The 14,689-nt window shown below is 31.8% G+C and overlaps 1 protein-coding gene across 1 annotated transcript; it reads left to right on the top strand.

Moving 5' to 3' along the window:
• The first annotated feature begins 6,367 nt into the window (after positions 1 to 6,367).
• On the top strand, positions 6,368 to 13,849 carry LOC106066392 (soma ferritin). The gene is made up of 4 exons (XM_013225380.2): positions 6,368 to 6,624; positions 11,691 to 11,837; positions 12,710 to 12,835; positions 13,529 to 13,849. The coding sequence occupies exons 1-4, from the start codon at positions 6,520 to 6,522 to the stop codon at positions 13,670 to 13,672; spliced, it is 522 nt and encodes a 173-aa protein (XP_013080834.1). The 5' UTR covers positions 6,368 to 6,519; the 3' UTR covers positions 13,673 to 13,849.
• Positions 13,850 to 14,689: the final 840 nt, after the last annotated feature.

Genomic DNA, 14,689 nt, shown 5'->3' with positions numbered 1-14,689 from the left:
TCAGTTGGATCTCTACTTTTTAGTTGATCAGTTGGATCTCTACTTTTTAGTTGATCAGTTGGATCTCTACTTTTTAGGTGATCAGTTGGATCTCTACTTTTTAGTTGATCAGTTGGATCTCTACTTTACATTTTAGTTTATTAGTTGGATCTCTACTTTTTAGGTGATCAGTTGGATCTCTACTTTTTAGGTGATCAGTTGGATCTCTACTTTACTTTTTAGTTGATCAGTTGTATCTCTACTTTACTTTTTAGTTGATCAGTTGGATCTCTACTTTTTAGGTGATCAGTTGGATCTCTACTTTACTTTTTAGGTGATCAGTTGGATCTCTACTTTACTTTTTAGGTGATCAGTTGGATCTCTACTTTTTAGGTGATCAGTTGGATCTCTACATTTTAGGTGATCAGTTGGATCTCTACTTTTTAAGTGATCAGTTGGATCTCTACTCTACTTTTTAGGTGATCAGTTGGATCTCTACTTTACTTTTTAGGTGATCAGTTGGATCTCTACTTTTTAGGTGATCAGTTGGATCTCTACTTTACTTTTTAGTTGATCATTTGGATCTCTACTTTTTAGGTGATCAGTTGGATCTCTACTTTACTTTTTAGGTGATCAGTTGGATCTCTACTTTACTTTTTAGGTGATCAGTTGGATCTCTACTTTTTAGGTGATCAGTTGGATCTCTACATTTTAGGTGATCAGTTGGATCTCTACTTTTTAAGTGATCAGTTGGATCTCTACTCTACTTTTTAGGTGATCAGTTGGATCTCTACTTTACTTTTTAGTTGATCAGTTGGATCTCTACTTTTTAGGTAATCAGTTGGATCTCTACTCTACTTTTTAAGTGATCAGTTGGATCTCTACTCTACTTTTTAGGTGATCAGTTGTATCTCTACTTTACTTTTTAGTTGATCAGTTGTATCTCTACTTTACTTTTTAGTTGATCAGTTGTATCTCTACTTTACTTTTTAGTTGATCAGTTGTATCTCTACTTTTTAGGTGATCAGTTGGATCTCTACTTTTTAGTTGATCAGTTGGATCTCTACTTTTTAGGTGATCAGTTGGATCTCTACTTTTTAGTTGATCAGTTGGATCTCTACTTTACATTTTAGTTTATTAGTTGGATCTCTACTTTTTAGTTGATCAGTTGGATCTCTACTTTACATTTTAGTTGATCAGTTGGATCTTTACTTTTTAGGTGATCAGTTGGATCTCTACTTTTTAGGTGATCAGTTGGATCTCTACTTTTTAGATGATCAGTTGGATCTCTACTCTACTTTTTAGTTGATCAGTTGGATCTCTACTTTTTAGTTGATCAGTTGGATCTCTACTTTTTAAATGATCAGTTGGATCTCTACTCTACTTTTTAGTTGATCAGTTGGATCTCTACTTTTTAGATGATCAGTTGGATCTCTACTCTACTTTTTAGGTGATCAGTTGGATCTCTACTTTTTAGTTGATCAGTTGGATCTCTACTTTTTAGTTGATCAGTTGGATGTCTACTTTTTAGTTGATCAGTTGGATCTCTACTTTACATTTTAGTTTATCAGTTGGATCTCTACTTTTTAGGTGATCAGTTGGATCTCTACTCTACTTTTTAGGTGATCAGTGGGATCTCTACTTTTTAGGTGATCAGTTGGATCTCTACTCTACTTTTTAGGTGATCAGTTGGATCTCTACTTTTTAGGTGATCAGTTGGATCTCTACTTTACTTTTTAGGTGATCAGTTGGATCTCTACTCTACTTATTCCAGAAGAGTTAGAAGAGTCTTATCAAAGACGAAGTGTTGTCCTGTTTGCTTTTATGTGGAAAAAAAAAAGACAAATGATTTTTTACAATTTTATTTATTTGAACGATCAAAACAAGACTATGGCTTAAATATTCCTGGTCCATTGGTGACTTCGATGGGGGCCGCCTCTGAGTTTGTGTGATAACTCTTTGTACTATTGTTTTGTTGTGTAAATGAATAAATATTTATTTCACGAGAATGTTTGTGGGTGCTTTATCGGTATAACCCCAAGAGTGCCAATAGGTTATATTATAATTTATCATCATCATTAAACTCCACCTGAGAGGCTCAAATTCCACATCACAAAAGCACTATAAGAGGCCCTGCTGTTTTGCGTAGTGCATATATGTTAACATACAGGTCGAGAAGTTGATGTTTTCCAGATCTATTGTGATGTTGATAGATAAGTCCGAGGCAGTCATAAAGAATATTTTAGTATTAAAACTGTTACATGGTTACTCTTATTCGCTTTACGAAATAAGATCATTTGACAAGTTAAAACTCTAAATTAAAGTAAAATAAATTTTACAGTTATTTAACTATGTGGAACAAATTTATGAACCAATGCATGTACTTTTAAGGCTAGCATGTTAAAATAAACAAGAGAGACCCACTGATCAAGTGGTAGGATGGTATAAAAAAAAAAGTAATTATGTCATGAACTGAGGATCATTGTATAACTAATGACCCTGCTACTCATTGCCGAATGCTGACTGGATAAAAAAAAATAATAATAAAAGCATGCTTATGACATTAGTGTAAATTCATAAGATTGTACGGATTTAAATGTAAAGCATTTCAAACTGGACAACGATACATTTTAGAGCCTTACGGTTACTACAGTGACAATCTAAAACTTTCTTATGTTGTCTTATTGAGTGAAACTTTCTTATAGGTTATAGTCTGATTAAACTGAACATGTTAGAATGTTTGTCTGTGTGAGTCAGTCATTGAATGTCTTATATTAGAATAGGTAGTTTCAAAGTTCATTTTATAATGTAAGGATGGGTCACGATATAAAGTTAGGCTAGGATGGGATCAGGTTTAGTGTGTACGTTTTGGCTGAGTCATTGTACAGTTTTGTCAATCAAGCATGATATTGACAAAAATTGAGGTAGGCTATTCTAGCATTTTCTGAGGTTAGAAAAGAAATGGCAAGGGCCGTTGAAACTTATGCTCTTAAATATTTTTTTTTGTTTAGAAGATATATAATCTATCAATGTTTTACAAACAGAAAAGAAAAAAAAAAGCGTAAGCCTATAACATTAATAATTAAAATTTGTGGGGAAATATATATGAAACCTGTCCTTATATATATATATATATATATATATATATATATATATATATATATATATATATATATATATATATATATTGGTTAATGGCTAAATCACATGATAATTCGTGACCTATGAGTTATGAATATATAAAGCGCCATTAAGAAAATCTGAATGTAGGTCGCGTGTCATGTGATGTGTGTAGAAATGATCCGCTCATTGGTGAGGAATGACACAGCTACCAAGTGACATGCTTCTTGCGTCAACATGCCCACCGCCATTTTGTTGACCTTGGTGTATTGCGTGACTATTGAAGTGCTCGCTAACTAGAATCTCTAGTTTTAGTTACTATATACTCTTAACAACCCAACCCACACCCTCTTTACTCTCTCCTATAAAAAGTAGTCAATAGCTTTCTAGATCTAGGCTATTTTTTTTTTTTTTACATTGTCAAAAATGTAGACTTTAATTTAAAACTTGTACATATGGTCAGTCTTTTTAACATGTAATATATTGGCCTGGAGTCTATTTTTGTTAACAGGGTAAATGTTTGCATTATCTAGTGTATTTTAAATCCAAAATTATAATAAAGGTATTTTATTAAGTTACATTTTTTTGTGCTTTTATAAGAAGACTATTTTCACAATGACTGTCGAAATATATCCCTCCCAAGTCTTTTGAGTTTCCCTATTGTAATCACTTACGGTGATTTCCTTATATATCTTTTATAATACATAGGTAGCTCTATATCTAAAAATTTTATGTAATGCTTCAAAAAAAAAAAAGAGATTGCTTTATGAATGTCGCAATAAATGTGTTATAAAATATTATTGATTTGAGAATATAGGCTTACATAGAAATATATTTGCAGCTTATTATTTCTTCGGGGCGTGAAACTCGTGAAAATTAAAGAAGAAACTATACATCGGTATATAAACAAAAGAGATCTCTCTATATATAGAATGCTTAAAAAGCCAAAATTGAATAAAAGGTTTTAATGAAAATTATTTAAAAAAAAATAAGTTTAGCATTCGTTAAATTTTTTAAAGATTACGTAAGAAGTAAAATACTTTATTTAATTTTATTTATTTCACTTATGCATAATTTAACACTAGAGAAGGGTGAACCTATTATCGATAGTTATGTAAAAAAAATACTTTGTGAGGCTCTGTTGGGGATGTGTTGATATAATAAATTTCCAGATCCTCTGATGGGTCCCATCTCTCTCTCTCTCTCTCTCTCTCTCTCTCCACAGGAAAATGATAGGGTGGGTCTCCGCTGGTCGGACTCAAGTTATTAGCTTCATTATAAATGGGCTAGCATCTAAATGATCTTTCAAATATCTAATAAACCTATTAGCTCTCTAATAAGTTTTAGTCTACCTTTTCATAAAGTGAAATATTTGTAACGGAACAAACCAAATATGACGAATACTACCAAATAATAAAACCTTTTTTTCCCCCTCCTTTTTGTTTCCTTTCTCTTTCATGTTTCTGCAATTGTGTTAGCTTTCAAAACTCGAGCATTCTCTTGTTCGCTCGCTTCTTCTCTCTCCTATTAAATATGTGTCTTCGTTGTCTTAAATAAGTTCTCTCTTCGGCTCCCACGCGAGGAGCTTAGTACAAGGTTAGAATTACCTTATTAACTTGAGTGTTTCACTTCAGTTTGTAAGATCCATATAAGTATGTTTCATTTCTGCCCAAGTATTGTTACATAATAACATAAGTGTACGAACAGAATGAATAATTTAGAACCGCCTACAAGACACGCGTTGGGGTCGGACCCTCGAAAATAATATCTATCTACTATTTCCACGAGGGTCCCTTTTGGGGCAGTGGGTAGATCATTATTTTATTTTATTGTATGCAAATTTAAATAGACACAGAAAAAGATGACATTTACTTCATCTGCTGGGTCTTAAAGTGGTAGGCCTACTTTACCATAAGTGGGATAGAACATGTTAATGTTGGACATTAAGAATATTTGTAGCGATTTAATTCTTTCATGAATTTATCAAACAAAAAAAGAAACTTTTTATTGTTTTCTTATATTTTCACTACAAACACACATATAGATGTATACAGAATTTGTTCTAAGGTGTATTTAAAGATTCTTAATAGTTGCATTAAAATGCGTGTCTTCAAATACTTTTTCTTCTGTATTTTGTTGAGACTTAAATTAGACATAATATAAAGCTATTAGATTTATGTCTAATTCATAGGCAAAGAAAAACCTTTTCCATGCTGTAAGGGGGGTTTCAAGAAATGGTATTTAAAGACAAGTAAATTTGTTAGCTGTGAGCAAAGGAATTCATTTTTTTGTGCTATTTAGGCACTAGCTACATTATGTAGTCCGCTTTAAATGTAAAAACATTTTTTTAGCAATATGAATTTAAAGCTAACGCAAGAAAAAAACAACTTCAGAATAAAGTTGCTTGCTGGCTTAACCACAATTAACTTCTATGACAAACCCAAATCCAAACAAAAACTTGAATCGACTTTACTACATTGGCCTCAATTTTTTATTGCCCTGGGCCAAATGTAAATCTTTAACATTTGCAGGCTGTGTCTAACAATAAATGTTATCGATCTGTGAATAAGAAAACATTCACTCGTAAAGAATTTATTCGAAATAAGTTTTATGTTTGAGCTAGAAAAACATTTAGCCCCAACATTTTAAATTGTTTAACATGCATGCTTCGATTCTTTTAATGAACTTCCAATTCCCCGAGAATTTAACATTTGTAAATAGATCTTATTTTGAATTATTTATGATTAAAAATAAATAAATGTAATTTGAAAAAATAAAATTCATAGTTTTGAGAAAATGAGCGCAACCTGATATAAATTGTAGAGCCGCATCGCTGTACCATAAACAAGGACAGAATGTCATTATTAAGTTTTTGTTATATTTGAGATGAAACGACATTTGATTCCAAAAATTATGGTGCGGTGATCGATAGGCCTATATATATATTATGGGAGTCTCAGTTAGTGCATGCCTTTAATTATTTAGCAGATAGTAATACGTGTAGGCCTATAATGATTAACATATGTGTTAACATGGGGCTATTCTTTTGACTAAATCGCTGAAAAATGATTAAGTTTTGCTTAATTTAGATACAACAGTAGAATAACTAAATATATATGTACCGAGTCAATCGCCGAACAAATATCCTTTACACTCCTCTTTAGACAACTTTATGTCGATGAAAACCCTGCGAGAGCCTCAAAGTGAAAGAGGAAATATAACTCGGTCATGTGACCTTGGTGTGGTCGACAATCGTACTATATAAAGCCCTCGGTACTGCTCAGAGGGAACAGAGAATATTGTCTTGCTGCGTCAGTGTACGTACAGACAATCTCAAACACTTCAAGCCGAAACCTTGTATCGCTATTCATTAAGATATTTCTTTGTTAAAGAAGTTTGTTCAAAACAAAAGATCTGAAAATGTCCGTTAGTCAGTGTCGTCAAAACTACCATGCTGATTGTGAGGCTGGAATCAATCGACAAATAAACATGGAGCTGTATGCTAGCTACACGTATCAGTCAATGGTGAGTCACCAGTCTAGATCTAAAGCTATAGATCTATAATAATGTATATAAAATATAATAATATATGTCTAGTCAAGTGACTAGTCATATGAAGACTATTAGTACTATTAGTTTAGTATTGTCTATTATTATATTCTTTAGAACTGATATTGCCACATAGATCTAGTTTTAATCATCCATGTATTGTTATTGAAGGTAGATCTAGTATTTTCATTTGGAAATGATCTTCCACAAAAGAATGTAATGTAAGAAAATGTTTTTCTTACTAGATCTATACGTCTTCTGTCAATAGTCAATTTATTAAGTCAATAGTTCTTCATTGACTACAGTCTGTCACTACATCACTACAGTAGGCAGTAGGCCACATTGTAGGGATGTGAAATAAAAAAAATTATTTGATTTTGAAAAAACAATTTTTCGTTAGTACATCATTAAAATACTTTCCAATGGTGTGTAAATTGACTGTTACACAGTGTCAGTTAGAAAGTTATGAATTTTTGTGTGTCGTTTTGACCTAACATTGTTGACATGGACTGGAGCAAGTGAGATGAGATCATCTCAGTCTCAGAGACCCACCCCCCCTTTTTTTTTTTCCCCCTCAAAAAGTTAAAAAGTTGGAATTGAGTTTTTTAGACCATAGATCTACTTATTAAGAAATTTAATGGATCTAGTATTCGTAGTAAATTTCTAGCTCACAATCTGATTTCATTTATGTTTTAATTTATGAACTTCACTTGTTTAGAATGTAAATATTGATGAAATAAACAATTATCGGTTCTAGAGCTACAAGAAATGTCAAGGGGTGTGCACAAAATGGCGACTTTATGATGGCAGAAAATAACAAAATATTTAAAAAGTGGGATCAAAATCGTCTGAAACAATTTTTTTCCAATGCACTTTAAAATAAAAAAAAAATAGAAGATATAAAATAAACTCTCAAAAGCTTTTTAGACCTATACATAGATACTATATCTACTAGCCTAGGCAAGATTTTTAAGGGGGTCATCTACCTTGAAAACTCTTTTTTTTTTTTTTAACATTTTAGGCTTTTTAATGTATTCAAATGATGTATTTGACCATAGGAACACATAATATGCCTTTAAAAAAATATTTTTTAAATGAAATTCAACTTTTTTTTATCATAAGGGGGTGTCGAGGGGTCAAATCATCTCATTTCTAAGAATGTGTTTCTGAAATAACTATTACAGCTACAGGTCTGAAATTTGGTATATTGATAGGCACCCTATCTCCTTACAGGATGACCGAGACATTTTGAAAAATGTATATAGATTTTTTTTTTATAAATTTTTTAATTTTACCCTCTTCTGCGGACAGCGTTTTCAGCCATTGTAACCAATTAAAATGTCTTTTACTCTTTTTCTGTAAACATTTTATGACATTTTCTTCTGTCATCCTGTGCTAAGACCATATTTAAACATGTATACCAAATATAATTATAATTGAATTGATAGTTTTTGAGAAAAGTGATTCTTAAAAATACATACCCATGTAAAATTGACATTTTGAGAAAAATTAAAGTTTCAATGAGTGAGAAAAACAAGATATGAATGTATATTGATCAAAAAGATGTTTTATTTAGCTCATGTAACATTTAGGAATAGAAGCAAACACAAAATTGATTAAAATATTGCTAAAATTTATTACAAATTGCTTCCCCCCCCCCCCCCTTTTCCACGCAAAAGAAAAAAAATGACCCGGAGACATAATAAGTCCAAATTTACTTTTCAGACATTAATGTAAGCCCCAAAACAACTAAAAATCAAGATAAAGTATACCTTAATTATAAATACATGCAAATAATAAGTAAATAAATAGTTACAATATAATTAATATTGGGTATATGAATGTGGTTTACACAAAAAGTTTTTCAAAGTAACAAAAATAAAATTACCTACACCAGTTCAAATAATTTGGAATCTAGTCTTTCTCAGGTTTCAGGCCTGCATTTTTTTCATAAGCACCTAATGTTATTTGTACTCATGATAGAGTACACACAATAATAAATCCAGTAAAGAATGGCACCAGTATTTGAAAATAAATGCAACTTGTATATTTTAGGTGGCTGAATAATTGTAGAGTCCAATCATAATGCCTTTATAGTAGATAGTCCTTCATTGTAATATGATATGGCTTTTTATATAATATAGCCATTGAGCACATATGTATGCTGTGCAGTATAAATGTTATAGATGGTAAGAAATGCTGATATAATGTGACTTGGCGAGACTGAAGCTCATTGCATGTGTACAGCTACAACGACAGAAAAACTCTGGTCCTTATTTATGTTGAATTAGTAGCTGATGATAAATTGGTTCACCGGGAACCATGCAGTGCTTGATGATGAATCTTGTAATGAAATAAGTTGGTGGTGGTCAATGACAGCATCCAACGAGAAGAGAATCCCAGGTTGTTAACATGATATAGATCAAAGGTCTATAAAGTGGACATTATTGCTATATATGTGATAAGCAGTATGTGATGTGGTGTTTGATTATGAAGTACTTCTATGTCATACTGCAGTATTTAGGCAGTTTTCGGACAGGGTAGATGGTTGACGAGGTACTAGTATGTGGTGATGTTTTTTTCCAACAAGAGGAAGGGTCAGTGTACACTGCATGTGTTGTTTTGATCTGTTGATATAAAGAAAATGAAAATATAAATGAAATATTATGAAAATATTCAAATATGTATAGCAGTAGTGTTATTTACTCAATATATAATCAAGAACTAAAAAGAATGATAGAAAAAAAATGAATGGACAAAACTTTTTTTTTCTTACCTACAATTCTGAAAGTGTATAGATCTATGTCTCTATCCTTGTAACAGATTAGGTAGATCATTACTTCTAATTGTAGTCAGGAGAACTTGAGACTGGAAATAAAAGGAAAAAGTTAATGTATGCATGTCATTGTAGCCCAGTAAAATTTAGATCTAGAAATCTAGATCTAGTATCTACACTAGCAGGACTCTCTCATTTGTCATTACTCATTTATTCACTACTCATACTAATTATTCTCGAGTCATCAAAGTTATTTTAGATCTAGAAAAGGCAACAACTAGATCTAGACTATATTAGATGTATAGATCTAGATCTAATATCTATTCTAGAATCTAATCATCTCTTCTGCAGTGGATACGATCTTAGTGCTCATGAAATGGAGATCTAGAACTAGAATCTAGACTAAAGTAGACAAGATAGATGATAGAGATAGATCTATATAGATCTAAAATGAAATCAAGTTTCTAGATCTATTTTATAGAACTAGATCAATCCAAATACTAAGGCATCTAGAATATGAATCTAGATCTAGCTCTAGATCTACTATCGTAACAATCTAAATCTAGGGTAGCCTTAGCCTTAGACTAGCCTAGCTCCAAGTCTAAGAGTAGTAACTAGTAACGACCTAAACACTGAATACATGCTTGTCCGACCCCTAGATCTATGTTTTTATGATATTGCTATATCTAGATCTATATAAATATTAGGAAACATGTACTTACCGTAAATAATAATGGCAAAGATAGCATACAATATCCAAAAGGGTCTTCTATCGATTCACAGACGCCATCATTGTTGCTGTAAACATCGGAACCACATGGCCGGAAGGAACCAATCAAAATCGTTTATTTCATAAATACACATCATGATCCAATCAGATTTGAATAGAGACACGTGTAGTGGTCTAGTTTGAACTAGTTTCAAGGCTATGGTTATTTTTAGATGAATGAGTCATTGAAATGGACTTGTAGAGCTGACCGTAAGCTTTAAAAAGACACCAAACATGACCCAGTTTTATGGCGGGCTACGCGGTAATTGGCATAGTAAAACGGCGATTTTTTCAACATTTAGAGCAAAATAAGCTTACCCCTACCCCTTTCTAACTCATTTTTTACATTAAAATACTTTTATTTTAGTGATTTTAGCTAAACTACATCATTTATTAGATATTATTCTAACATAATATGCAACTTTTGAAAAATCAATTTTTTTAATGAAAAATGATTCTTTTTGACCCGTTGACAACTTCTAAAACATTACCTGAAATAAGTATCAGTAAAAAGAAAAATACATATATTATCAAGTTAAAAAAAAGTAAGAATACACATTTTTTTAAAGTCCACATGAAAAAAGTTCCTCAATATAAAATGTATCCATATTCACCTCTTTTAGTACGATTTCAATGGATTTAAAATCATAATCGATTTCAATCAAGGGCCTATGTACAAAAAGTAAGAAAAACAGAACTCAAGATTTGATGCCATTTTTTTACTTCCGGTCTTACAGATTTTCACATATCTACACATTGTTATTTTGGACAGCCTGTTGGGTATCTGGTATTCGGCAAACAGTCAAGGAGATGGAAACTCTGAAATAAAAGCTTCGATCTTTTGTTCACAGCCGCCTGAGACTTCAGTGCCACTTTGAATGACATTTAGTATGAGTGATATTGGCCTGTGCAATCCAATCATCACTTAAAAAATACTGAGCACAGGCTGGAGAAAGTGCTGTTTTACTCCTTAATGTTAGGACTTGAATAAAAATCTTATAGTAAAGGTAACTAGATACCTGGAATCAAGAGAGAAGATCTAGGATATTGTCTTCAAATTCTGAAGGAACATTTGTAACATGTACAATAACAAGAAACCTAGTACAAGCAGGGTGATTTGAAATTTCTTAATCTGTGTTAGTATGAATCTCATCCTGTAGATCTATAAAACATTATCAAGTCACAAATATAGTAAGCCTCTTCTTAAACTAAACTTCATCAAGTTTTTTTCTTTTATAACTTTGTAATTAAAATGTGTAGTGTAGTAAAACAGGGTTGTATGGAGATCTAGAGATCTAGCTTTTTTATTTCATAATATAAAGTATTTAACTATAAAAAAATTTCTTAATCAACTCTAGATGCTGCTTCGGGAATCTTAATCAAAACTGTTCTCATTAACTGAATATGCCTGTACTGCAAAGATTTATTTCCAGCATGAACAAGTTACGCTGATAGTGAAATAATTTCGTTTTTGCTTATTTTCTAAACTCTTTCCAGGCCTTCTACTTTGAAAGAGATGATGTTGCACTTCCTGGATTTCACAAATTTTTCAAGAAGCAATCTGAAGAGGAGAGAGAACATGCTGAAAAGCTGATGAAATATCAGAACAAACGTGGCGGCAGAGTCGTTCTTCAGGACATCAAGGTAAAGATCTGATACTTAACGCAATAGCTGCAAATGTCCCAAACCCCCACTAGCTACTAATGCACCCAAGATGTATGCATGCATACACTCAGCATGACTTGCGTAGCTCTTGTTTCCCTGTGCGGCTTGTGGTGCCATTTTTTGAGCTGGATGTATTTTGATCACATAGAAACTTTAAATGAAATAGATCTAGTTAGGGGAATACACAACCTTGGTTTAGGACAGGGGTTAGGTTATTTTTAGTTTCTCATGCTTACTTATTTTAAATGATATATATATGCAAAACCACATCAGCATGATAAGGCAACGCCTCAAGGACACCCAATAGAAGTTAGTAAATACTCCATGACATCTACTTATTTTATATATATTATGTTTATTGTTTCGGCTTACTATAATTTTATTTATAAATGTCTTTGGGTAAATATTGGAGGGTACTAGAAATAACTGAAAGAGGGTGTGGGGGTGGCACAGGCACTTAAACAAATGTTTGTCTTTACAAGTCGTTTTTGTTTTAATGTTGTAAAACTATAAAAATATCATTATAAAGACCATTCATTTTTTTTTTTTTACTTTATTTTTTTTCTAGAAGCATTTTTTATTAGATTTAAAATGTAATTAGTAAAATCACTATTTGTTATATGGAGTTACCTCCCTTTGATTAGTATTTGGAGAGATGCTGCATGGGTATGGGCCTAATAGCTAGAGTTAAAGGCTTCTGCTTTATAGTAATGTTTAAATATATTCATTTTAAAGCTGAAATGTGAATTTTTTTTTTTATATCTTACCTAATTGAAGTGTGAATATTTGGTTTAGAAATCTGACCTAATTAAAAACTATGCGAATTAAAGTGTTGTTCGTTTTTTTTGTAGAAACCTGATCGTGATGAATGGGGTACTGGACTGGAAGCTATGCAAGTTGCACTTCAACTTGAGAAGAGTGTCAACCAGTCCTTGTTGGACTTGCACAAAGTCTGCACCGACCATGAAGACCCCCAGGTAGAGTTAATAATCTTGGATATATCAAATATTGATAATTTTTTTTACAAACCATTGATAGCTTAGATACAGCAGAAATTCAGTGAATATTAACCTTCTTTGGCCTCATTTAGTCATGGGCAACTATGGCTTATGTGGGGATGAAGAGCTTTGGCATTGGCTTTTGAAAGCCTACATAGAGATTGGGTACATTGGAATGGCAGTAGCCAATACAGTTTAGGGTTAGCATTGATATAACCACAAGGTGATTTGTCGTAATACGTCATAAAAGGGCGGATGTGATGAGACTAACCAGAGACATGAGATAGAAAGATTGTATTAGTAGTGAGTTAGAGTTTGTTAACATTTCATTTTTACTCTCCATATATCTTATCTCACTCAGTAGATTTAATACATGCTGTCCAGAGTCACAAATCGACAGAATATTAACAGTATGCTAACTTCTGTATCTTAATGTTACTGTAATTGATAGAATGAAACAGTAATGCAGCAGTATTTGATTTTTAGCTTAAGACTGTGATAATTGATTTTTGCATCCATTGCAGCAGCAAATGGTTGCAACTACTCTACTGCACTGATAGCATCTTAATGCTGTAGAAATAATAGTTTGCTGGTAATAAAATATTTTTGTAGGTACTTGTGATTACCAAAGGTTTTATTGTACCAGTATTTCAATCAAAACTTTTATTCCAGATGGCTGATTTCTTGGAGTCTGAGTATCTGGAAGAGCAAGTGGAGTCCATCAAGCAGATTGGTGACTACATCACTAACCTGAAGCGAGTGGGTTCAGGTCTTGGAGAATACTTGTTTGACAAGGAAACTCTGGGAAGTGATTAAGTCATGTCAAATGGACTATGGCCCAATGTTTGTCTCTTAATTCGTCTCACTCTCTGTACAAGTCTTTGACTTTCAGTAATTTTTTGTGTTAACGAACAAAGTCCTGTTTTTTTTTTTAAAGAGTTGTTTATTGTAAACAAATTGTTTGCTGGGCCCAATAAAAGTCTTAAAATTTCATTTTGTTAATATTTCTTATAAAATTCTTGTTTGAAAAACATTTACTTTCTTTAATTTTAATGTTACTTGTTAAAAATATTTCTTTTTAAAACAAATTATGCACAGATCAATTTATAATAATAAGTGTTAAAAACAAAGAATAAATGACTACACAAAATCTTCAAATTTCATAAAAGCTGACATAAAGTCTTTTACATTTATTTGAACTTTTTTTTATACATTTATAATGTCCTTCTACTTTTAGGGTACAAGTTTCTATATACCAGTATTGGTACAGATTTTTAGCAAGCTATATAACTATTATTGTTACTATGTAAATGCCAAACTTGTTCATAGCAGTGATTTCCTTAATTTTTGTTTTCATGATAAAGTAACTCATTTAAAATCCCATATAATGTAAAATGTAACCTATTACAATTTAAAAAAAAAAAGATGTGTATTAATTGACAAAATGTCGACCTATACCTCTGCATTATGTTAATTTAGTAGAGTTAAGACACCCAAAGAATCTAGCATCCACTTTTTGTTAAAAATCTTTCACACTTTTTTTTTTAATTTGAAATGAAATTCCCAAATTATGGCTTGTTTATACAATGTTAAAATGCTTAAAAGCTGAGCTTCGAGGTTTTTAAAATTTACATTTGACAGCTTGCAAGTGCATTGCAAACATCTTTTTATAAGGCCCGAAAGGCTTCAATGAATATTAGATAACAATGCCATAGTGTTTGTTGATACCTGGTCATTGGTGTGTAGCTCCAAACAGCCAGTACCAGGTACAACTAAATCAATGTAAGTATATGACATTAATTTGAAATAAATTTAACAGCCTTTTTAAAAATA

Source organism: Biomphalaria glabrata, chromosome 1 (genome assembly GCF_947242115.1).
Source record: "Biomphalaria glabrata chromosome 1, xgBioGlab47.1, whole genome shotgun sequence".
Taxonomy (NCBI): Eukaryota; Metazoa; Mollusca; class Gastropoda; family Planorbidae; genus Biomphalaria; species Biomphalaria glabrata.
This window is presented reverse-complemented; position numbering and strand designations above follow the sequence as displayed.

Coding starts and splice junctions, on each gene's coding strand:
- LOC106066392 (XM_013225380.2), top strand. CDS start 6,520: ATGTCCGTTAGTCAGTGTCGTCAAAACTACCATGCTGATTGTGAGGCT. Junction 11,838..12,709: donor TCGTTCTTCAGGACATCAAG/GTAAAGATCTGA, acceptor TTTTTTTTGTAG/AAACCTGATCGTGATGAATG. Junction 12,836..13,528: donor CCGACCATGAAGACCCCCAG/GTAGAGTTAATA, acceptor CTTTTATTCCAG/ATGGCTGATTTCTTGGAGTC.